Source organism: Bubalus bubalis, chromosome 13 (assembly GCF_019923935.1).
Source record: "Bubalus bubalis isolate 160015118507 breed Murrah chromosome 13, NDDB_SH_1, whole genome shotgun sequence".
Lineage (NCBI taxonomy): Eukaryota > Metazoa > Chordata > Mammalia > Artiodactyla > Bovidae > Bubalus > Bubalus bubalis.
The window spans coordinates 64,277,711-64,303,821 of record NC_059169.1 but is presented as its reverse complement, the minus strand read 5'-3'; the positions used below and the strand labels follow the sequence as shown (position 1 = coordinate 64,303,821).

The window sequence follows — 26,111 nt, the reverse complement described above, 5'->3', positions numbered from 1 at the left end:
TTTCAGAAATTTTCAAAGTACTTTGTTTAAGAAGATGTAAAAAAAATATATATTTATTTATGTATTTATTTATTTATTTTCTCTTTCAACACATCCATTCCATACTATTATGTGAATACTTTAAAATTCCTCCCTTTTAACATTTTTTTTTTCCTAAAGTTCAGAATGATCCTTTGTTGAAATATAAACCATTCCATATTTTTGTTTTGTTTTTTTTTTTTAAATTTGACTGCACTGTGTGATATGTGGTATCTTAGTTCCTCTGGCGGGGATCAAACCTGCAGCCCCTGCATTGGAAGAGCGGAGTCCTAACCACTGGACCACCAAGGAAGTCCCCTTTTGTTTTGATTTTAATTATTAGCTTAATACATAAACTTACAAATAATCAGATAATTTCATATCTCCAATTAGCACAGAATTCTTGCAAAGACTGATTTTGTAAGCTAAGGCCTGTGTGCCTTGTTGGGGTACCCTTGGGGCATCCTCACACTGAGGTGTGACCATAGCAACAACGAACACCGTACAGTATAATACCTGCTTCCTGCACAGTCAGTGTAGTGCAGCCTCGGGTGATTAAGCTGGTGACATGAAAGTGGCCACTAGCATAGCCTTCATCTGCCTGGTGGACAGGTTCCCGCTGAGAAGACTAGGGCCCGAACATGCCCGAGTCACATGCTGAGGGGCCAGGTCCCCAGCCTAGAGTTCCGGTTCCCTTCCCACCGTGACGTTCACAGTGTCTCTCCACCAAGCCTGAAGAAACAGTGCTCTTCTTGCAGCCTCCATGGAGGTGGTGTTTATATCCACATCATTGTTTTAGTTGCTAAGTTATGTCTGACTCTTTGTGCCCCCATGAACTGTAGTCAGCCAGGTTCCTCTGTCCATGAGATTTCCCAGGTAAGAATACTGGACTGGTTTGCCATCTCCTTCTCCATGATATGCACAGAGATTTTTGAGAAAACCATAGTTGGAGCCAGTAACAATCGGCTCAGTGACTGCTGCTGCTAAGTTGCTTCAGTCGTGTCCGACCCCAGAGACGGCAGCCCACCAGGCTCCCCTGGCCCTGGGATTCTCCAGGCAAGGGCACTGGAGTGGGTTGCTATTTCCTTCTCCAATGCTCAGTGACTAGAAACGTGGTTCACTAAATTTGTACTATTTGTATCACTACTAGCGAGACATAATGCATAAACACACATTGGAGTATGTTTTAAAAACATTGGCAAAGTAAATGTTGGATAACATGCGTAATTGTGCTTTTCTATTTTTGAAACACTGGTTCAGTTATTTTTATGTGAATACCTATTCCATGGCCTTGGATGCTTGCACTGTTAATTTAAAAATAGGACAAGGATTTAGATAAAAGTAAATGGGCTGTGTAGGATTAGTCCTAGCTTACTTTACCTGCAATTAGGAAGGCTTTTTAGCATTTTTACATATTCCCAGTTACAAAGACTTACCCAGAAAAAAAGGCCATTATGAAATCTTTAATTTCAAAATACTCTGACCTAAGTTTATGACAAATTATAATTGCTTGGTATATGTGTTACCTTTTTATGTGATCCGTATCTGTTTAATAGTCTGAGTGTGCATAGTTCTTTTATTCATTAAACAAACATCGGGTACCCCAAGGTGCCAGGCACTGGTCTGTCCTGTGTGCTGGGCATATATCAGCGAACAAGGCAGCAGAAGACCCTTCCAAAAAAAAAAAAAGCTTGAGTATCTTCATTAAATGAGTCTCTGTTAAGGAATCATTTTTAATAAAAATTTAACTTTATACATTTATTTTTTCAGCTTTGTTGGGTTATGATTGACAAAATTGTAAGATATATACAGTGTATCTTATGACAGTTTTACACATATGTGTGTATATATGTATATACACACATATATGTATATATGTATGTACATATATGTATGTGTATATCTATGTGTGTGTGTGTGTATATATATATGAAGGATTCCTCCTATCTAATTGACATATTCGTCAACTCAAATATTTTTCTTAGTGTGAACTTTGAAGTTCAGTTCTCTTATTGAATTTTGATTATACTATACTGTGTTGTGGTATTGAGGAGACGGCAATGGCACCCCACTCCAGTACTCTTGCCTGGAAAATCCCATGGACGGAGGAGCCTGGTAGGCTGCAGTCATGGGGTCGCTAAGAGTTGGGCATGACTGAGCGACTTCACTTTCACTTTTAACTTTCATGCATTGGAGAAGGAAATGGCAACCCACTCCAGTGTTCTTGCCTGGAGAATCCCAGGGACAGAGGAGCCTGGTAGGCTGCCGTCTAAGGGGTCGCACAGAGTCGGACATGACTGAAGTGACTTAGCAGCAGCAGCAGCAGCATACGGTGTTGGGGCTTCCCTGGTAGCTCACCTGGTAAAGAATCCACCCGCAGTGCAGGAGACCCCGATTCGATTCCTGGGTCAGGAAGATCTGCTGGAGAAAGGATTGGCTACCCATTCCAGTATTCTTGAGCTTTCCTGGTGCCTTGGCTGCTAAAGAATCCACCTGCAATGCAGGAGACCTGGGTTCGATACCCAGGCTGGGAAAATCCCCTGAAGAAGGGAACGGCTACCCACTCCAGTATTCTGGCCTGGAGAATTCCATGGACTTTATAGTCCATGGGTTCGCAAAGTGTTACCAAGTGCAGTCATCATGCTGTACATTAGATCCTCAGATCTTTTTCATCTTATATAATTATTTTAAAATCAGTTTATAAAGCTTGTACGTTGACCACCCTCAAAATGTTTTATCTGTAAACAAGTATGATGTGTGTGTGGATCACTGTGCATGGCTCTATGAAGATGGAAGAAAAGGAATGGAGGTATTCTGCTTGTTACTGGAATTTTACTTAACTTTACAAAATACTAAGCAAACACTCCCATCAAACTTATAAATTACACAGCTATTTTTAGAAGCTATTTTCTGATCCATTTTCTGTTTTAAAATTATCTCAGGTGGCAAATGTCGGTGCCTCTGATTTTGAAGTTTTCTCCTAATATAAATATAGCTAAATCCCCCAAATCCCCAAATACTTTCTATCTTGAATTCAGTTTCATGTGTCTCCAAAGGCTGTTCAACATCGATATTTCTGTCACCAAACTGAAGATGAAGAAAGGGAGAAAAGATCATTTCTCCCCCCTTGAATACCAATCTGTTGCTGACAGAGCTAGATTAGAAGTCAGAAATCCTTCTTTTTCATTAATTATTAATCATGCTCCCATTGTTTAAAAAGTCACAAGTCATGCTCGCTTCCAAGTATCAAGAGAACAGGAAAATTCAGACAGTGGGACAAAGGGAATGAATGAGTTTAGCTGAGTGTAAATTTCAATATGTCCCTCTCCTCCTTAGGAGAGAGTTATGTGTGTGGCTCAATCGAACCCTTCAAGAAGCTGGAATACACCAAGAACGTGAACCCCAACTGGTCGGTGAACGTCAAGACCACCTCGGCTTCGCGGGCGGTGTCCTCTCTGGCCACTGCCAAAGGGAGCCCTTCGGAGGTGCGGGAGAATAAGGATTTCATTCGGCCCAAGCTGGTCACCATCATCAGAAGTGGGGTGAAGCCACGGAAAGCCGTCCGGATTCTCCTCAACAAGAAGACCGCTCACTCCTTTGAGCAGGTTCTTACCGACATCACTGACGCCATCAAGCTGGACTCGGGAGTCGTGAAACGTCTCTACACCCTAGATGGGAAGCAGGTAAGTGGTGGTGGGGGTGACAGTGGTATGGCCTTGACTTTATGGGCAAGAACCAGGGAGTTGGGGGGTTTGTGTGGCATTGAATGGGGACCTGAGATGTACATTCTACTGATATTGATGGGCTTGAGTCATCTAGTCAGCAGATAACATAGCTGTTGTCCTCCAACCAGTTCAAGGATAGAGTTAACACAGGATTACCTTAGTAATCAAGTACAAATATAGACCTCTGAAGCTTAAATGATTACTCAGAGATTTCTACTTTTCCTATTATTAATTGCTTAACATAGTGGTGCTCTTTCAGCCATCTGTGTTCAGTTTGGTTGTGTAGTCGTGTCTTTATCATCACTGTGAGTAGCACTGAAGTGTAGAAGTGAACTCTGACCAGTGGAGAAAAACCCAAGTCCTTTCTTTGACCTCAATGATATTTCATAGTTTTATATCTCAGTAATGTTCATAAGCAAGATTTATTTACAGTTTATATATTTCTGAGTACATATCTAAGGAATGAAATATTTCCATCTGGATGGCTCTTAAGAGGCATATTTCTAGAATATTATACATCTTTTATTGAAAACATACTTTCTGGAATCAAATGAAAAGAGGGGTTTCTTTAGCTGTGGAATGTACATCGGTCGATGTGGGTGAGTGGACATGTTAATGTACATTGCTCGGATGAACTTAAAGGAAGTCTCGTGTGGACTTTTGCAAGGATTTGACAGAACCGTGATGGTGAGCTGAATAAAGAACACTGATATATGACATACGTACAGAGAAATTTGTTGATCGTTCAAAGTTTACCAGTGTCTTTTTGTTTCAGATTACGATTTTCAGGACACGATCTTTACTTGAAGCTTAGTTTTTATCATGGATCTGTCCACATGTGTTTTAGAAATTATTTTGAGATATAATTAAAATGATTTGGATAAAGAGTGCATAGTAAAAGTCAAAACTAGATTCATAAATTAAAAGATTGATCTTATTAAATAGAAAACTCTTCCAAGTTCTTGAAGGCTAACACATTCAAACTTTATGAATTAGAAATAGATGCAAATACTAGAGAGTGTTAGTCATGAAAAAATTACTCCCCTAGGGATCCATTCAGATGCTCTAAATTATAAATTCATTAGGAGAAAAAGGAAGATCTGCCAATTGTTCATTTATATTCACCAGTCTTCTGCTTGTCTCATAAAACTTACCCTAAGTGTCATGTGAATAAGGAATCGTAGTGAGAAAATCTCCAGTCGTCTAGATCTAGGAAGGTGTAGCCTGAATGTCACCATGTATTAGGGATCAAAAAGTCCGTGGCTGCCTTGTAAATTATAGCAGCAGTAAGATGGCAAGGTTCACATTTAAACACTTAATCCCTTCCCTTTGTAATGAATTACTCAACTGTCTTGAAGATCTGCATTTTGGTGATTTTTCTCAACATGGGAGTTTACCTGTTTTCATAAAAATAAAATTTACAACAAAGAACACATAACTTATAAATCTTTCTCCTCTCCCCCTGCTTCAGAACTTTGGGGTTCCAATTTGTTACACACTGAATCAAAAAAAAATCAGCTTTAATTATTTATGCTAAATTCTGCCATCAACTGAGCGTTTATTCCAAGAATGAATTCCTAGAAGAGATATCATGATGTTCTCAATAGCCTTCATCTTTTTAGGATTTTTATCTGGTGTCTGTATTTTGTAATAGCTGTTTTGTTAATGCACCAGATGTAGGTCTGATCTCCTGATGTGAAGCAAAGACAATCTACTGACACCGGCTTGTGGTGAAGGGAAGTGTAGCGTTTGTTTCAGGGCAAAGCGAGGAGAATAGGCAGCTTGTGCTCAAAAGACCCCAATGCCCCCATGGCATTTAGGGAAGCATTTTTAAAGGCAAAGTAAGGGAGAGGATCTCAGGGTGTGTGATCAGCTCCTGTACACCCCTCTAATTGGTTGGTGGTGAGGTAACAAGTTGGTATTTTAGAAGGTAATGTCGTCAACTTTCTGGTTGCAATTGGTCAGGGGTCTATGTGCTGGCACCGTAAGTTTGCAGGTAGCTTCTTCAACTAGGTGGGGGCTTTAATGTCTGCAAACCAACTCAGGAATATGGTTTAGGATATTATCTATAGTCTTTGAAGAGGGATTAAAGATTTATGACATTGTTTTATGGCTAAATTATTATTCTTTTGTCTTGCATGACTGCTTTCCTTTGTTTCTGCGTTTTCTCATTTCTCTGATTAAATTCTGTTTGGAAACTTGGGGAAGACCTAAGAGGCTAAAGCTTTTCTAAAAGCAAGAGGCAGGGGACATGGGGGTCTCTTCCTGGAAGGCCCTGCAGGGTCCTGCTGGGTTTCAGTTTTTGCTGTAGTTTACATGTAAATAATGGGAAAGAATCCGAAGTTTAATGTTAAAAGACCAGGATTCAAATCCTGGTTCTGCCACAGGTTTTTTTTTTTTTTTTTTTTACCAAATCACTTATCTTAGCCTCATTATATTCATCAATAAAACATGGATAAAATGATCACCTCTGTTTCACAGAGTGCTGGTGGGATCAACTCTGATAAATAAGTGAAAGCTGTTTTGAACTATAGTAATAACATGCAGGCATGCTCAGTCATGTCCAACTCTTTGCAACCCTGTGGACTGTAGCCCTCCAGGCTCTTGTCCATGGGATTTTCCAGAAGAGAATAGTGGAGTGAGTTGCCATTTCCTTCTCCAGGGGAATCTTCCTGACCCAGGAATCGAACCCACATCTCCTGCATTGCAGGTGGATTCTTTACCACTGAGCCACCTGGGAAGCCCATCATAATAGCAACCATAGTTTTATTGAACATTGTTTGAAATGCTTTGCATGCGTTTGGCATGTTTACTGCTAACAGCTCAGTTATTATCCCCATTTAACAGATAAGGCCATTAAGGCACAAAACTTGTTCATAAAAAACAGGTCCAAGGCCAGACAGATATAAATGGTAGAGCTGGGATCTGAACTAGTTTCTCTCCAGAGCTTGCCCTCATGGCCACTGTAGCACAGCTGATGATAGTAAAACCAGAGATGCAAGTGCACTGAAAACAAATTTCCAAGTGATTAATCTGTACAAGGAATATCATCTGAAAGTTTTCTGCTGTGAATTTTCCCCGCTTCAGTCATCCTGCTAACCGTCGTATCTAGCTCTTTTCTCACGGGGCTGATCCCGGTCACTATTGTGGCCTTGCCTCTGTTGAGGCATGTTCTCTTCAAAGCAGGAGCGGTGAAAAGCTGCAAAGGAATCGGATGATAAAGTGGAAAGAGTGAAAGAGTATAAAGACTTTGTGCTTGGGTTCCCAGTAGGAACAAAGCTTCCTTCCTCATGGACCCTAGGAGTCTTTAGAATCTTTTTTGTTCAAAAGAGAACCTGCCCCTGCTAGCAGATCTCCCCCCTCCCTTTGTGGGAGGGATTCTTTAACAGCCAAGGCTGTGACCACGGCTTGATAAGTCTCTGAGAAAAAAAGCACTTCCCTCCAAGCCTTCCTGTGACGTGATGCTCTGACACAGTAGGGTGGCACCCTGTGCTGCCAGGGTCTCAGCCTGCCCACCATGGCATCGGGGACCACATGCTGTCCGTGGGACATCACCCCTAAGATCGCTTGTCCGCCTTTTTTTTTCAATAGTATATCTGAGCCCTTGTATCAAAACCCAATGCCCAGTGAAGCTTTTAAAGGTTTGTTTGTTTTTTTTTTTAGCAAGGAAATAGAATTGTTTAAATAATTAATACTTTGAGTGCTTTGGATAACGGGTAGAGGGGAAGATATACAAGCAGGAATGGCTTTTCAGATTGCCATCAGGCAGCCTACAAGTGAATTTGTGGGAAGGAAACTGGGGACTCTGGGATTTCTGACTGTGGAACAGGGTAAGCCCGTGCCAGCTGGTACCCAGGGATGGTCACTGACAGGCGTGGACCACATGGCCCTCTCACTTGGTCTCCTTGCACATCAGCCTCTTGGCTTTGCTTTAAGCCCTAGCCTATGAGTTCATTGGCTCAGACCGTAAAGAATCTGCCAACAATGCGGGAGACCTGGGTTCGATCCCTGGGTTGGGAAGATCCCCCGGAGAAGGGAATGGCTACCTGTACCAGTATCCTTGCCTGGAGAATTCCATGGATGGAGGAGCCTGGGGGGCTACAATCTATGGGGTCGCAAAGAGTCGAACACAGCTGAGCGACTTAAACTTTCATTTTTCATGACTTCACTGTGTAATGTGCTTTTTTGAGGTTTTTTGGCTGAGATCAGGAAATCAGCATATTGGAAATGCTGTCCCGTGTAGAAGGCATTCTGCAGAAAGCTGCAGTTTCCCTGGATGGCTCTTGTGGTTCACGAGCAGCCTGTTTGTGAGTGAACCTTTTCTAGTTATTTCAACTCCATTCTTTATCCAGCAGTGTAGAGGCTCCGATTAAAGGTTCCACAACCTCGCCACCCCCTCCACACACCTTTTAGGGGGTCTGTGCTAACCAGGTGATCAGACACTTTTGCTGGCATAGCTGGGGAGGTCAGAGATCGTGTTCCATCTTACTTTCAGTCATGCCTTATTTACCTGGGCACTGATTAAGGGCTCCCAAAGAAGGATGGAGGGCATTTTCTAATTGAAGGTTAAAATCACATCCCTTTTCTCCATATTCAAGGGAGGCTGTGCAGGCTGCGAGAGTCTTGCAGGGTCTGGATGTTGGAATTCTTCTGTGGGTTATTCTCTGACCCTGCTGGGCAGCTACTTCCAGAGGTCATTTGTGTGCTGTGTGCTAGGGTGCTTCAGTTGTGTCTGACTCTTTGTGACCGGATGGAACTGTAGCCCACCAGGCTCTTCTGTCCATGGGATTCTCCAGGCAAGAATCCTGGAGTGTGTTGCCATGCCCTCCCCCAGGGGATCTTCCCAATAGGACATAGAACTGTGTCTCTTATGTCACTGCATTGGCAGGCGGGTTCTTTACCACTAGCACCACCTGTGAAGCCAGAGGTCGTTTGGAGTGTGACTAATTTTTAAGTGATTAAAATAAGCCTGAAACGTACATGCTTTGCTGAAAAGATGCACTTGCATGTCTCCCGATTCCTTTCTTGGAACAGCTAATCAGGCTGTCTTGAACTGCTAAGTCTTCGGCATCTGTGATTACCGGATTCTGGCTTAGAAACATAAACAACTGAGAGTCTTAGAACAGCTAGTGCCTAAGCAGGCAATTTATCCTGTACAGATCATAGATAAGGCTCTTCCCAATGATCTCCTCTCCCCACTGAAATATAGTCATGAGAAACCAGATTGCTCTTTAAGTAGAAGATATATGCACATTCCCATCTTATCTACTCTTTGACATTGAAGATCTACTAAAATGACAGTATAATTTAGTATCAGAGGAAAAATTTACTCAGGGATATTGTATTTTTATCTTATAGGCATTTCACATAGGTCATGCACTTTGTAAAATCCACCATTGCTGAAGTGAGCAAATACTTATTTTCTTCCTAATATGGAAAACATTGGACCAAGAGCTGAAGTAGAGGTGCTCATAAACTGATTTAGATGGTAAACTGAGAACAGACATCATAGCTGCTCTTTTAGTCCATTGCTGCTGCTGCTGCTAAGTCGCTTCAGTTGTGTCCGACTCTGTGCAGCCCCATAGACGGCAGCCCACCAGGCTCCCCCGTCCCTGGGATTCTCCAGGCAAGAACACTGGAGTGGGTTGCCATTGCCTTCTCTAATGTATGAAAATGAAAAGTGAAAGTGAAGTCGCTCAGTCGTGTCCGACTCCCAGCGACCCCATGGATTGCAGCCCACCAGGCTCCTCCGTCCATGGGATTTTCCAGGCAAGAGTACTGGAGTGGGGTGCCATTGCCTTCTCTGTTGTAGTCCATTAGGGCTGTAATAACAAAATACCACGGACTGGATGACTTATATACAAAATAAGTTTATTTCTTCCAGTCTTGCAGGCTGAAAGTCCAATATCAAGGTGTCAGCACGTTTGGTCTGATAGAAGCTACTTTTTCTGGTTTTGCAGTGTTCTCATATGTTAAAAAGGGGCTGAGAGCTCTGTGGGGTCCTTTTGTAAAAGGGCACTAACCCAGTTCATGAGGGCTTCTGCCACATGACCTAATCACTTCCCCAAGCATTTCCCCTCCCAATTGAATCACCTTGGGGGTTAAATTTCAATGTATGAATTGACTGGGGTGGGGGTGGACCCAAATATTCTGCCCAAAGCAGCTGCCTTGTAAAGGAAATCTCAGTTGCTGTCAATAATGTGTCTTTTCTGTATCTTTTGATCATTTATCCCCTCACCTGCTACAAACATAAAGCCCAAAAGATGCTTATAAAGTCATAATATTCACTGCCATTTATTTGAGGTAGTTAGTATATGAGTTTATTGGAATTTAGGAAATGGTAATATTATCAATAAGAATCGATCAGTCAGAAATTCCAAAGTGGTCTTTGTTTTTTTTTCTTTTGGTTTTTAATACCTAATTCTAATCTGAAGGAAAAAAAATATTTGGTTCACTCTTGAGTTTAGAGAGCTTAGAATAGTTCTTCTCCATACAAGTTATTAGTAAAAAAAGGGGTATACATTATTACCACATCTGACCTTGGCTGTAGCAGCTAATGAGCCTAGAAGATGTGAAAACTAAAGGTTTCTGAATGAAAAGCAACAAATTTAGGATGTAAGGATTTGGTTGGACTGGAAACAGAGATTTACCTGGTGCTGTTGATAATAGTAATTTTTTTTCTTTTAAGTTAAAACTTCTGTGACAGCTCTAAGTTTCTTAAGCATATTTAAACCCTCATCCTTGATACATAGATTTTTTACTGTTATGATTTTACATATTATCTGTGGTATGAAAGTAAATGTAATATCTTTTAGTTTTTTGTTTCCGCAAATGATGTAAAGAAAAAAACAGTTGATACAAATATTTTAGCTTATTACAGTGTCAAATTAAAATTTCCTATAAAAACTCAGAGCACGCATTGAGACATCCTTATGACTTGGCAGAGGGCGGAACTGCTGGAAAATCTTAACTGTTTTCACAGAAAAAGGAGCTTAAGAATTATTGTGATACTTCATTAGGGAATTAAAGTGTCCAGAATGGAGCATGCTTTTTTTTAGGCTCCATACCTTTGGTTGATTTTCCAGTATTCTTGCCTGGAGAATCCCATGGACAGAGGAACCTGGCGGGCTACAGTCCATGGGTTTGCAAGAGTTGGACACGACTGAGTGACTTTCACTTCATTTACTTCACAGGATTATAAGCTACATCTCTCCTTGTATAGCTTTTAGTTCCCCCAAATTGGGAAGAGTTAAGTCCTTGTCTTCCAGTCTTAGCTCCTCTGATGGTGTAATTAATTACGGGTGCCTGCTGTGGTGTATATTTTAAGGCTTCAGTTGGTCTGGGCAAAAGTCAGTTTTCTGGAAATGGAATTCCAGTTTGCTGTCAAATGAATTCCAGTTCCCCAGTGGCCCCCTGTTGAACTGAAGATGTGCTGAAGCCCTCCCTCCGGTGGGGGTGCTGGGCATGTTGGGGCACTTTGGCAAGTCGGGGAGGGGCCTTTGGGATCACCTATGCTGACTTCTGCTTTTGCAGTGTCTGGGAGTCTGAGTTGGCTCGTGAGCTTCCTCAGCCCTGAGGGAGTATGTTGGAATGAGGGAAGGCACTTGGATTTTCACATCAGCTGGGCCTGAGCTCAGATTTCAGTCTGAAAAATCCAGCTTGATCCAGTTTCTCATGCAGGCCTGGAAACCTTCCTTCCAGGCCTAGATGAGAAACTCAAGTGGTTAGTTAAAAATCCTGTAGTATATATTGAATTTACTTGTAATGAGGGAATTTGCTTGCATATGTTGTCATGTAAGTGTAGATATATGCAGTTATATAATATAGAAGAGAAACAGTTTTTATAGACTCATATCAAACACACAGTTCTAAACTGACCATCTTGTGGTCAAGTCTGCCTTATACTGCTGGTCACAGTGAAATATGCCCTCCCACTGGGAAGTTTAATTCTCTGATACTCCTCCGTTTTCTCATCTGCATAATGGGACTGATGGTAATGCCTGCTGTATAAGTTATTGTGAGGATTAATGAAATAATGTGTGACAACTTTAGCATTGCCTTAGGTACTCCACTATTGGTAGTTTATATCCCCGAAAAGCTAAAGGTAAATTGTTTTTGGAAAACAATTACATTTTCAATGTGTTGAGGGAACTCACTGTTTAAAATTACCCTTTAGGGACTTCCCTGGTGGTCCAGTAGCTACAGCTGTGTGCAGGGGGCCCAGATTCCATTCCATCAGAGAACTAGATCCACAGGCCACAATTGAGAGCTCGAACACTGCCACTAAAGAAGGTCCCGCAGGCCACAGCTAGGACCTGGTGCTGCCAAATACATGAATAAATAAATATTTGAGAAATAAATAACAAAGAAAAACTTGCTTTAAAAAATAAAATTACCTTTTAATAATAAGTACTTACCATATCTACCTTTGTAAATGTGTCTGTTCATATGAAAATGCTCCATGGTGCTGGCCAAAAAGTTCCTTTGGTTTTTAAGTAAAAATAAAAAGACACATTTTTCATTTTCACCAAGAACTGTATTGAACAACATATTCACCGTTTTGTTCCACTACCTTCTACCATTTTTCAGGCTACTTCATAATTCCATCTTCCCAAAACCTTTTATCTTTTTGAGCAAAGACCTGTTCCAGATTCCTTTTTACAGTTTTCCAGGGAATTGAATTTTTTTCCATATAAGAAAATTCTGTAAAGACCGAAATAAGTGGAAATCCAAAGGCACAATGTCTGATGAATATGGTGGAAGAATCAGAACTTCCCAGCCAAGCTGTGACAGTTTTTGCCTGGTTGTCAAAGAAACATGCGGTCTTGGTTATCTTGATGGAAGATTATGCATTTTTTTGTTGACTAATTCCAGACGTTTTTCATTGAGTGCTGCTTTCAGTTAGTCTAATTGGGAGCGGTACTTGTTGGAATGAATCCGCTGGTTTTTCTAGAAGGAGCTCGTGTTACAGGACTCTCTTCCAGTCCACCATATCCACAACATCACCTTTTCTGGATGTAGACTAGCCTTTGGTGTGGTTGGCGGTGGTTCGTTTTGCTCGCCCCACCATCTCTTCCAGTCCATGTTATTGTACGGTTTACACTTTTCATTGCCCGTCACAATTTGTTTTAAAAACGGAACATTCTTGTTATGTTTCAGTAGAGAATATAACATGCAAAATGCAAAATATGTTTTTTTTTTCTGCTTAACTTATGTGGAACCAAAATATCAAAGAGATTAACATAACCAAGCTGATGCAAGTGATTTTCTGTGCTTGATTTGGATATTTTGAGTGTTGGCTATCTCCCACATAGCATAACGTTGATTGTTCTCATTTAATGTCTCAATTTGATTGTTGTCAAATTCCACTGGTCTATGCAACCGGAGCATCGTCCATCGAGAAATCCCCAGCAAGAAACTTGGCCAACCACTTTTGACATGTTCATCAGTCACAACATCTTCTCCAGACACTGTACAAATCTTTTTGCATTTCAGTTGTGTTTTTACCTTTCTTAAAATAATAAAGCATGATATGCTGAAAATGTTGCTTTTTTCTTCCATCTTCAATATTCAAATGGCTACACAAAAATTCACCAATTCTGATATATTTTTTAAAATGCACGCCTATGTGACAGCTGCCATAGTACAATCTAAAAAATTGTTTTGAATGAAGTTAAAGACAACTAAGCTTCCCTGGTAGCTCAGACAGTCAAGAGTCCTCCTGCCTGCAGTGCGGGAGACCCAGATTCGACCCCTGGGTCGGGGAGATCCCTTGGAGGAGGAAATGGAGAACCACTCCAGTCTTCTTGCCTGAGAGAATTCCATGGACAGAGGAGCCCGGCAGGCTGTAGTCCACAGCGTTTGCAAAGACTCGGACACGACTGAGTGACTAACACTTTCGCTTCACAAGTGCTACTAAAGCCATCTTATGGAAAAAAACATAAGGAACTTTTTGGGCAACCCAATATAAAGAAAAGAGCATAGAATTTGAATTGAGATGCTTATGAGATCCAATCCTGACTTTACCATGCGTTACCTGCGTGGCCTTTGTCAAGTCAATTAAACTCTCAGAATCTCAGTTTTCTCTTTAAAATGGCAATAAAAACAGCATGCCTCATAATATTGGTGGGATAATTGACTGAGAAATAGGTATTAATATATAAAGCCCTGGCTTGACATAAGGTAAGTCCTATATAACTATTAATATTTAGCCCTTCTGCCTGCTGTCTTCAAATTCCAGGCTTTCTTAAAAGTACAGGACACTTAGAGTTGTATAATATGGTTGGTGTAGAATTGATGATTTTGCATTGTTTCCATTATCTGTGCTGTAACGAAACTACTGATGGTTCTATTTTTATCCTTCCATTTATTGTCAATTGTGAATGTAGCCTAGATATTATTTTCTTCCCTTTCTTCTTTAATTGTACCAGTCATTAAACTCACTCACAAACCACTACACTCATGCAGTAATATTCACATTATTATTGTTGCCATTGGCTGAGCACCTTGCCCATGCCCAGTACCATGGGCTAGTTGTCACATGTCTGTACATCACAATGAATCATCACCACAACTCTGAAAAGCAAGAACCTGATTATTTCTCAAGATTATTTCAAAGGTGGCCTTGTCTAAACATTTCCTGATTTCCCCATGTAGAACTGACAGCTCCCTCTCCAGGGGCTCCATCAGTCCATTGTAGACAGCTCCACAGTTCTTGATTACACTGTCCTGTTGGCAGTTGAGGTGCCCACGTCTCATTTCAGAACTTATAGGATGAGGGTAGGGAAGGTGCCCTGTCAGCCTCTGAACCTCTAGGGCCTGCCTTGGTAAATGCTTGTTCAAGAAATGACTGAATGATTAGACGTTTGGCTGGTTTGCCATGACCTACCCCTTTGGTGTCGGAGAAGGCAATGGCACCCCACTCCAGTACTCTTGCCTGGAAAATCCCATGGACGGAGGAGCCTGGTAGGCTGCAATCCATGGGGTCACTAGGAGTCGGACACGACTGAGCGACTTCACTTTCACTTTTCACTTCATGCATTGGAGAAGGAAATGGCAACCCACTCCAGTGTCCTTGCCTGGAGAATCCCAGGGATGGGGGAGCCTGGTGGGCTGCTGTCTTTGGGGTTGCACAGAGTCGGACACGACTAAAGCAGCTTAGCAGTAGCACCCCTTTGGTGTTAGCTCATTGCGTCCAGTGTTCTGCAGGGCACAGATGCTGGCCATTTAGGAGCTGATTGCTTACCCGGGCTGTGTTTCTGTTTAGCACTCAAGGTTGGTGCTGCCGTCTGCACTGAAACCACAGATTGTAAGGGGCTCATCATGGCTCTTGTTTTCTAGCTCCGACACCTGCTTCATTAAAGACTCTAGGATAATTAAACAAAAACTCATCTGCTAATTTTAGAGCATTTTCTCCATTGAAAGGACTTTTATTACATGGGGAAACAATGGATACTCTGCTCAAAAATTTTCACCGTCTGAGTCTGGAAAATTGCTTGAAATCTTCCTGACATCGCCTTGGCCGTCCAGAGCATAAAGAGAGGAGCTAATCGATACATTCTGTGGATTTCAAAGTTGGTGATAGGCCAATAAGAGACTGGCTTGAAGAGCATCTGGCCCAATTACTGCACAGACGCAAACCTGCAGTGTTCAAGGGCATTCGCGGGGCTGAGTACAATATGTCGCAGCAGATTTTTCTGATTAGTTTAAATCCTGGAAACTAAATTAAATAAAAGGAGACAGTTTCAGAAATTAAATGGAAATTAAAAAATCTGATTTTAAATATGAACTGTGTTGTAAACAACATGCCATAGAAACAAAAGGACAGATGGGAGATTTAAGTTCTAATTGGCTTTTTCCATGGTAAGATCAAGGTACGATTGTTGTAAAGAATTTTGGAGCAAGTGGGAAAATATTAAGATAAATTAAAATGACCTACAGTCTCATTGACAAGATGGCTCTTGTTGATAATTTGCCCTGATTTTTGCTTTTTCCTTAAAAAAATAATTCAGATGCTACTCTGAATCCAATTTGGTGTCTTTTATAATTTCACATGATACTGTGTACATTCATGTGAGAAGATGTCTTGAGCCCGTTCCTCCTCTGATTGTGGTGTTTTCTTGCCCAGTGTAAGATCCTTGGAAGGCGAGTTCTCCAGGGTGCTTTCTTCTCTGGTAATTCATCAGCAGACCATCTCCCAGCTGGGTTCTTACTATGGCTGAGTTATAGGGTTCTAAAGTCAGATTGAGAGGCAGACATTCTGTGGTGTCGTGATTCTGGAGTTGTCGTTCAGTGTAGTTGGTTATTGGAGGTTAAAGTATCTCAGAATCTAGCTGCCCTGCCTAGAGACTTCTTGGAAAAAAACTTATTATCACATTTCAAAACCTGTCTGATTAAATAAGTCTCCTGTTGTTTCATAAATACCAGATCATTTAGGCTTTTTAGGTCAGTTGGAGCTCAGTCACCATGATCCTTTACAAGTGTCTCCCTGAGGGAAAAACACCAGAAATTCTCTGTCTGTGCTCCATCTGCTTGTGTTACAGCTCTGAACACAAGACCAGCGTCCTGGAGAAAGGAGACAGTGCTACCCTTTTTGTTGTTCCGTCGCTCAGTCATGTCCAACTCTTTGCGACCCCATGGACTGCAGCACGCTACCCTTATTAGATGCTTAATGTTTATGAAATGATGTTTCTTGATTTTAGCTCGTGGCTCACATTCTGGTACGTAGAATCACATAATTATAGGGTTAGGAGTGTCCCTGTAAGAGATCTTTCTATTCTCTCTTTTTCTGTCCTTGGAAAACTATAAACTAAACTTACTTGGCAAAGTGGAAAGATAAAATCAATATTTTATTTAAAATAAGTCTCCTGGGAAGAAAACAACTCAAGGTAAGCATTATCTTGAAAAAAAAAAAAAAAAAAGAGGGGGGAGACTAATGTTGTTTCACAGTAATACTATGGGAACTAGTAACTAGTTATACAACAAAACAGGCATAGAAAGTCCTTCCATCTCCTCAGTTGTATACTTCGTGTGCTCAGTCAGAATGTCCTACTCTTTGCAACCCCGCCAGGCTCCTCTGGCCATGGGATTCTCCAGGCAAGAATACTGGAGTGGGGTGCCATGCCCTCCTCCAGGGGATCTTCTGACCCAGGGATCGAGCCCACGTCACTGGTGTCGCTCGTGTTCTTTAAAACCTTGTTACCAGGAGTGTTCAGAGGATGGCAGCAGCAATGCCACCAGAGAGCCTGTAGAAATGCAAACACTCAGGCCCCATCCAAGACCTACTGCTGAATCGAAACAGTATCCTCATGGGACTCACGTTCACATGAAAGCTGGAAGGACATGGCTCAGGTGGCCGGACAGTATGAACAAAGCATCCGAATCTGAAGACCTAAAGCTGAAAAACCCAGGCTATTACTCAGTAGATGGACATTCATTTTAGCTGACATAGCAGTTTTATTTGCCTCCTCTCAATGTCAGGTGGCAAGGTATGATTGCCATCAGCAGAGTTCTGGGTAGCAGCCAGTCCATTAGTGTGAATGAGTGCCCCCTGCAATCTGGCCACTGTGGGCTGCCTGCCTGTGTGTGGACGATGGATGACTTCCTGTTTGGAGAATAAATGAAAGTTAAGAGATGCAGGGGAGACTGAACGGTCACCATGGAAATGCTGATCCTGAGGGAGGGTTTAATGTACATGGTTGCTGCAGAGTCCATATGTGTGCTCCTCTCCATGGGCCGAACACATTTAATATTTTCCTCATGGTCCTTCTGGATAGCTTCCATGGGGATGCTTGGAAGTCATTAAGTGATGTCAGGGTGAGTCCCTAGGCATGAGAAATTTCTCATCATGGAAAATGTCCAGAAGAATACAGGGACATTTTTAATGCATGCTGGAAATGGAGGGACAACTTTTGGAAATAATTTCTAGCTAGCATACCTAGGAATTTAGTGGTCGAGGGTCTTTGGTATCACAGACCCGGCTGTTGAGAACCACCACAATGGATGGGGTAAGCTGGTGTGAAGTGATTACCTAGTAATCAGAACTGGAGTTGTTTTCTTCCATGCAGCCTGGGAGGCTAAGAGACTGGGGAGACTTATTCTACTTAATTCGTCTGTCAGCTGCCCTTGACTGCACACCACTTAGGGCGGACGTGGCTTTGCGAACAGCCACACAATGGCCAAGAAGCCCATCATCGGGAACCTTTTTTGAATGGGAAGGTCAACTCTTATCTCTGGAGTTAGAGCTCCAAATGGGGAAAGAAAATAATAAGCTCTGAAATAAGTGGGCCGCAGAGAAGCAGCACAAGATTCGTTTTTGTCTGTGGATGATGCGATAGCCCGCGGAAAAAATAAAATTATGTATTTCTCAGGCCTTTTCTGGGATTGGTAGGCTGGGAAAGGAAAAGAGGGCATGTTGGCCATTTTTTTTTTTTTTTTTTTTTTTGGTTGGGAACATCGTTTTCTTTTATAGCAAAAATGTTTTCCACTTTGTTTGCATTTCATCTCAAATTGGCAGATTCAGCCACTGTGTATTTAAAAAGTATGTCCACATATTAAACTTTTTTTTTTTTTTTGCAGTTGGAAAAGAGAAAAATCTAAGAATATTGTATATTGATGCCTCTGAGATACTTTCAAGTGGAGGAAGTCGAACCGAATCCCATTGTCTTATTGCATGGTGCCCATGATTGATCATTGTCATAGAAACAGAGGTCTATGCCAGTGTCTGTTAGATGGGCAGGCTATCCATAGAGTCGCTTTTGATTTTGCCAAATTGGACCAAGAATTTCACGTGGATTCTATCGAAATGGTCCTGCTTTAACTGTTTAATTCAATGCCCTCTCATATTGAGAATATTCAAGTTCTCATAGATTTGTTAGATTAGCAGACATCCATGGAGCATGGGCTTGTGCCAGGAGTTGGGAATATGTCAGTTTTCTTCTGTTGGGTGGTGGGGTGGGGGAAGACTTGGAAGAATTCCTCACAATGGAGTCCTAAGCAGAAGGGTCCCTTTAGATCCCCTGAATTCACTGCTAGAGAAACTTGCTTTCTTATGTTTGTATGTTCATAGTAAGTGTTCGGAGAAGGCGATGGCACCCCACTCCAGTACTCCTGCCTGGAAAATCCCATGGACGGAGGAGCCTGGTAGGCTGCAGTCCATGGGGTCGCGAAGAGTTGGACACAACTGAGTGACTTCACTTTCACTTTTCACTTTCATGCGTTGGAGAAGGAAATGGCAACCCACTCCAGTGTTCTTGCCTGGAGAAACCCAGGGACGGGGGAGCCTGGTGGGCTGCCGTCTATGGGGTCACACAGAGTCGGACATGACTGAAGCGACTTAGCAGCAGCAATAAGTGTGCTCAGTTGTGCCTGACTCTTTGCAACCCCATGGACTGCAGCCCACCAGCCTCCTCTGGCCATGCGATTTTCCAGGCAAGGATACTGGAGTGGGTTGCCATTTCCTTCTCCATGTATGTTCATAAGTAGGTGTTGATTGGTACAGGTAAACTTGCTTGAGGATGTCCTTGTATTGTTTGGAAATATGACTGTTGAGATACTCTTAAGCAGCAATGCCTTTATATTTTAAATAGCTGAAAGACATGTTCTCCTTTGTTCTTTAATTAATAACACTTCTAGCACATTCAGAATATGAATAATGTTGAAAGCCTACTTCTGTGTACCAGCGTGCCAGTAAATCGCTTTACATTTAAATTAGTCCCTGTACTCAAAGCTCGTGGCGTATTTTAGAAGGTTTGAAAATAAATAGTAAATGAGCTAGCCCTTGGTTTCAGTAGCTGGCACTTTCCCAGGGAGGTGCATTGGCAATCAGATCTGTAAATTGACCATTCCTTTCCTTACTTCAGTTGAAGTGAGAGGGGAGCTATTTCCAAGATTTTACAAGAATATCACAATGTATGAGAACTGATTTGGGCAATTTTTACTCCACATGTGCATACTCGGGGGCATAAAATAATGAAGAGAAGGACTAGAGGAAAGGTTGAAATGGTTTTGAGGGTCAGCAACAGTAATGACACCTTTTTTTTGTTTGTTTCAAGGCCTTAAAATTACTTTTTTCAGAGGGAAAAATGAAGCCTTATCCCGTGTATTTAAGTTACGGCCTGTCTGTATTTCCGACGCTCCATCCTCTGCCAGGACCTTACTGTAATGACTCCACTGTAAATGGATTCCGCTCATTTGACTTTTTCTTTGTCCCCTTTGCCTAATAATTTGGTTTAACGCAAATCGAAGAGAAAGTGTCAGACCAGTTGGGAATGCTAGCACCAGCTCTGTGCCAGTTTATGAGTGATAATGCATTGTGTAATGAATCACAAGTTGGAAGATATTTGCTATTGCAACAGCAGGAAAGGGTTGGCATGAGCATTGCTGGGTAATTGGGTTTCCAGGAAGGTAAAGAGCTAGAGCTGTCCCTGGGTGTGAGCCTTTGTAGAAAAGAGAATAAACTCATCTCTATATTGGCCCTAACTCAGGGGTAATAACATCAGCAAGAACACAACAGCAGCTAGCATTTCTTGAATGTTTACTATAGGCCAAGCACTGACTACAAGACTTCCCTTCTACCACGTTGACAGTGTTACGTGGTAGACGCTATTGTTATCTCCAGTTCACAGGTACTGAAACAAGGGAAATAACTGGTCAACCCAACTAATTAGTATGTGATCGACAGTCTTCATCACAGTGCCATTTTGGGGTTTATTATGGTGTTTTGATGTTTTGAGTATATAAAATTCACATGTATTCATTTGTGTGTGTGTGTATAAGAACGCTCGTGATTCGTTGCTATGTTTTATCTACTTTACCCGCTGGAGTATAAAATTGCTTTTCTTCTGAAATTACCAAATTCCAGGGATCTGTCAACATTGTAGTTTGAATGGGTTGCCAAAAGCATAGTAACTGTTGTGAAAGTTACTACTGAAATGCCTTGCTATGATTTCTTCTAACTTTTTCATGCTATTTTGATTGTTAGTTATGAAATTGCTTTGAATAATTTTAAAAAGCACCTGCTGCTGCTGCTGCTAAGTCGCTTCAGTTGTGTCCGACTCTGTGCGACCTCATAGACTGCAGCCCACCAGGCTCTCCCATCCCTGGGATTCTCCAGGCAAGAACACTGGAGTGGGTTGCCATTTCCTTCTCCAATGCATGAAAGTGAAAAGTGAAAGTGAAGTTGCTCAGTTGTGTCCAACTCTTAGCGACCCCATGGACTACAGCCCACCAGGCTCCTCCATCCATGGGATTTTCCAGGCAAGAGTACTGGAGTGGGGTGCCATTGCCTTCTCCGAAAAAGCACCTAAGAATCTTTTAAAAAATGATCATAAAGATTTCCATCCTGACAGTTGGAAGAAGAACATTCTTTTTTGGTTTTCTTCCTTTCTTTCTTTTTATTGGAATATAGTTGCTTTTTACTGCTGTGTCAGTTTCTTCTATACAGCAAAGTAGGAAAAAACACATTTTTAATGGAATGAATCACTCAGAAATGCAACCATTTTATAGAAAGTATTGTTGAATTTTGAAACATGTCAACTTAAAAAAAAGTTTGTAACTTTATTAAGGCATAATTTGCATACATAAAATGTGCCTGCTTCAAGGGCAGCAGTCAGTGATTCATACATTTATACAGCCGTGCAGCCTTCGCACAGCCCACTGTTAGGACACTTTCACCACAGAAGCTTCCCTAGTGCTCGTCTGCAGTCATTCCCTACTTGCCCCAAGACCAGGAACCACTGATCTGCTTTTGTTGTTGTTGTTGTTTAGCTCTTTCATGATATTTGCAAATATCTTTTTGTTTAATTAATTAATTTTAACTGGATGGTAATTACTTTACAATATTGTAGTGGTTTTTGCCATACATTGACATGAATCTGCCATGGGTGTACATGGGTCCCCATCCTGAACCCCCCTCCCACCTCCCTCCGGATCCCATCCCTCAGGGTCATCCCAGCGCACCAGCCCTGAGCACCCTGTCTCATGCATAGAGCCTGTATTTGCAATCTATTTCACATATGATAATATACATGTTTCAATGCTATTCTCTCAAATCATCCCACCCTTGCCTTCTCCCAGAGTCCAAAAGTCTGTTCTTTATATGTCTATGTCTCTTTTGCTGTCTTAGATATAGGGTCATTGTTACCATCTTTCTGAATTCCATATATATGCAACTGTATTGGTGTTTTTCTCTCTGGCTTACTTCACTCTGGATAATAGGCTCCAGTTTCATCCACCTCATTAGAACTGATTCAAATGTATTCTTTTTAATGGCTGAGTAATACTCCATTGTGTATATGTACCATAGCTTTCTTATCCATTCATCTGCTGATGGACATCTAGGTTGCTTCCATGTCCTGGCTATTATAAACAGTGCTGCGATGAACATTGGGGTACATGTGTCTCTTTCCCTTCTGGTTTCCTCAGTGTGTATGCCCAGCAGTGGGATTGCTGGATCATAAGGCAGTTCTATTTCCAGTTTTTTAAGGAATCTCCACACTGTTCTCCATAGTGGCTGTACTAGTTTGCATTCCCACCAACAGTGTACGAGGGTTCCCTTTTCTCCACACCCTCGCCAGCATTCATTGTTTGTAGACTTCTGGATAGCAGCCATTCTCACCAGTGTGAGATGGTACCTCATTGTGGTTTTGATTTGCATTTCTCTCATAATGAGTGATGTTGAGCATCTTTTCATGTGTTTGTTAGCCATCTGTATGTCTTCTTTGGAGAAATGTCTGTTTAGTTCTTTGGCCCATTTTTTCATTGGGTCATTTACTTTTCTGGAATTGAGCTGCATGAGCTGCTTGTATATTTTTGAGATTAAATCTTTGTCCGTTGCTTCATTTGCTGTTATTTTCTCCCATTCTGAAGGCTGTCTTTTCACCTTGCTTATAGTTTCCTTCATTGTGCAGAAGCTTGTAAGTTTAATTAGGCCCCATTTTTTAATTTTTGCTTTTATTTCCATTGCTCTGGGGAGTGGGTCATAGAGGATCCTGCTGTGATTTATGTCAGAGAGTGTTTTGCTTATGTTTTCCTCTAGGAATTTTATAGTTTCTGGTCTTACATTTAGATCTTTAATCCATTTGATCTGCTTTTTAATTGCATCAACCTTGAAATGCTGACCCCATCCTTCTGTGGGCTTTCCAGGTGGCACTAGTGATAAAGAGCCCACCTGCCAACGCAGGTGACGTAAGAGACGTAGATGCGATCCCTGGGTCAGGACGATCCCCTGCAAGAGGGCATGGCAACCCACTCCAGTATTCTTGCCTGGAGAATCCCATAGACAGAGAACCTGGCAGACTACAGTCCATAAAGGTCGCAAAGGGTCAGACACGACTGAAGTGACGCTGCACAGCACATCCTTCTATATGCATTTAAAGGAAAGACTTTTTTCCCACCTTTGAAGTAGTTTGTAAAATTATGGGCTTACTAAGTACATCATTTTTTAGCCTTTATTATGATCGTTCTCCTCTCCAGCTGAATGGCACTGGGGCTTATGAGGGTTTTATAAGTAACTTGTACCAGAGAGGATGCTTCAGTCTGTTTCAACGCAGTGAACTGCTTATTGTCTTTGCACTTTCTGCACATATGGGATTTCTGAATTAATTCCAAACTTAGACAACTAAGGAAAAGCATTTAACGTTCATGGCAGGATGGAATAACAATTATCGTCCTCTGATGCCCCAAGGGCGCTCCCCAGACATCTATTCTTCTTCACTCCTGCTTCTCTCTGCTCCGTTTGGAGGTACTTTCTCTGCTTCAGTCCAAAATACCATTTAGAGGCTGATTAGATTTCAAATTATATTAACATATTTTAAGCTGTATATCTTTTTGCTTTTTCATGGCTAAAATATGCTTTCCATGTGCTTTGTCTGTTTTTTGGGTGAGATCCAGTCATTTTGTAATCTCTCTCTCCCCTTCTCAAGGTGGTTTTCCCACTTGTCCTTTCATCACTTTACTATTCAAGATCTTTGAGGACTTTTTTTTATTATTATTATTATCCATTTCTTTCTTCTCAAGGAAAAGGACTTCATTGTGAACTTCAATATCGTGCTGTGCAGTACATCTGCACCTGGGGAAACTCTGTTCACTGAGCCATCGTTGAGTACCTTTGTAATTCAGTGTTCAGATGCTGCTGGCTTTTGGATTCCAGAGAAATTTGTGTCTTCATTATCTATATCTATGTCTGTATCTATTTATGTCTGTGTATCCCTTTTCTTTATGTTCAAGGCCATCTCTAAGCCGAAGACAGTGCTTGGTTTCCTCTGTGAGGCTTCTTATGGGGTGAGGAGGTGAAGCTGGTCCCTGGCCAAGACCCATCTGAAAGCTGTGGGCTTCTTTCTAGGCACAGTGCTGAGGCTGATGAAATGCTGAGATTGCTATCAGTTCTCACTTTCTTGTCTCCTTCTTGGTGATCTGTTCATCCACAAAACCAAGGATTGATGCTTTGCTAAGAATCATGTATAGCAGACCCTTTTTAAAACCAGTGGAACCAGTTGGCAGTTTTTAAAGCTCCCCATTTTGGCTGGTGTCTCACATACTGAGGTGAATATGGAGTCCACCATTGAAGTCCCTGGACCCTGTACTTTCAACTGAAGTTTTCTTGTTTTAGCTCCAACATGCATGCTAAGTCACTTGATCATGACTGACTCTTTGCGACCCCATGGACTGTAGCCCGCCAGACTCCTCTGTCCATGGGATTCTCCAGGCAAGAGTACTGGAGTGGGTGGCCATGCCCTCCTCCAGGGGCTGTTCCCGACCCAGGGAATGAACCCACATCTCTTGCGTCTCCTGCATTGGCAGGTGGGTTCTTTAGCTCTAACAGTGGCTCTTAAATCTGGGGATCATAGTCTCCTTTGAGACTCATGAGTGCTGTGATCCAGGGAAGCTGTCCCCTGGAGACACTTCACGGGTGAGCTAACACTCCCTTTTTCTATTATGTGCTCATCAGTGTTCCATGTTTTTATTCTTGTGTCCTTTTGAAGGGAATTTATACAGCCTTGATATTTACTCATCAAGTGACAGAAATGAAATCTTTAAATCTCTTAGTTTCCTGGCGTTTAGTAGTGATTTTCTTGAAGCAACCTGAAGATTGAGCCCAGAAAGAGAGATTCGAGGGTCAGTTCTGCCACCTGTGTTCTTTCATGCCTTTGATTACCAAAAGAAATTTCTGGTTCTTGACAAAACATTTCCCATGCATAATTAATTATTCAGTTCAGTTGGACATGGGTATTTGCTTTCTTTCACTTGTTTCTTTCTCAGAACAAGAGTCTGGTGCTTCTGTACAAAGGAAGCCACAAACATACGGTCCTTCTTCAGATCACCCATGCTTCCTTTTTTCTCCTCCTTCCTTTCCTTTACACCTTAATTTTTACCTCCTTAATTTGAGCTTTTAGTTCATGTGAGGTAATTTCACATGAAATTTTTCATGTGAAAAATTCATGTAAATGAGAAGAGGTAATTTTTCTTCTCATTTTTTTTTCACTTATAGAAAATCATATTCCTGGCATTAAATTCTCCCTTCTTCTACAACAGATGATACCTAGGGCTCTTCATCACATTGTCCTGGCCAGTACATTTTCAAAATGGTAGAATGCTTCCCAGCTGATGATTCTGGAGCCCCTAGGGTACCCATGAGTGTGTCCCAGTGATGGCATTTGTCTTATTATCTTGAAAAGAAGACTGCAAATATAGGAACTTCCCTGGTGGTCCAGTGATTAAGACTGCGATCTCCGAGTGCAGGGCCACGGGTCCCATCCCTGGTGGGGAAACTAAGATCCCCCTTGCTAAAAAATCAGAAACAGCAAATACCCCCACCCAAAACTAGAAATCTAATTGTTGCTTAAATGTTTTTCCCCTTAAACAGGAATCAGAGATAACCTGAGTGTGTATCAAGCAGCCACGTTTGGTGGTTAGTGGAGATCAGGCCCCATGACCCATTTCTCAGCTGGTCTGTCACTCAGCGGAACACCACAGGCTATAACATGATTTTGATTATTATGCATCTTTAAACTGATTTTGTTCTCAGTCGTATATTGTTCAATTTATATTCATAATGAACTATTGGTTAAATATAGGAAATTAATAAGGGGCAGAATACTGCCACTTTTTATTTAGGTGTTTCTGGTACTTAAAAATAATATTAACAAAATATAGTGATAATTTTTATCAAACTTAGTTTTTAATGACTGATATTTTAATGACTCCTCACTCAGACTGTGATTAATAAACAAGATGGTTTTGGTGCAAAATATACCTCAGGTCACAAAAAACAATTATTTTTTACACTAAAACATGTATTTTGATTTGTCTACATTTTAATATATATTTGATGATAATACTACATAATAGAGTCATTTAAAATTTTTTTCA

At 41.4% G+C, this 26,111-nt stretch overlaps 1 protein-coding gene across 3 annotated transcripts in view; it reads left to right on the top strand.

The window, feature by feature from the left end:
- Positions 1-26,111, top strand: part of DCLK1 (doublecortin like kinase 1) — a 348,678-nt gene that overhangs the window by 23,677 nt on the left and 298,890 nt on the right. For all 3 annotated transcript variants that reach the window (XM_006057528.4, XM_006057526.4, XM_025262913.3), the window contains exon 3: positions 3,355-3,701. In XM_006057528.4, the coding sequence (XP_006057590.1) occupies positions 3,355-3,701 (347 nt within the window). The remainder of the gene's footprint in view (positions 1-3,354; positions 3,702-26,111) is intronic.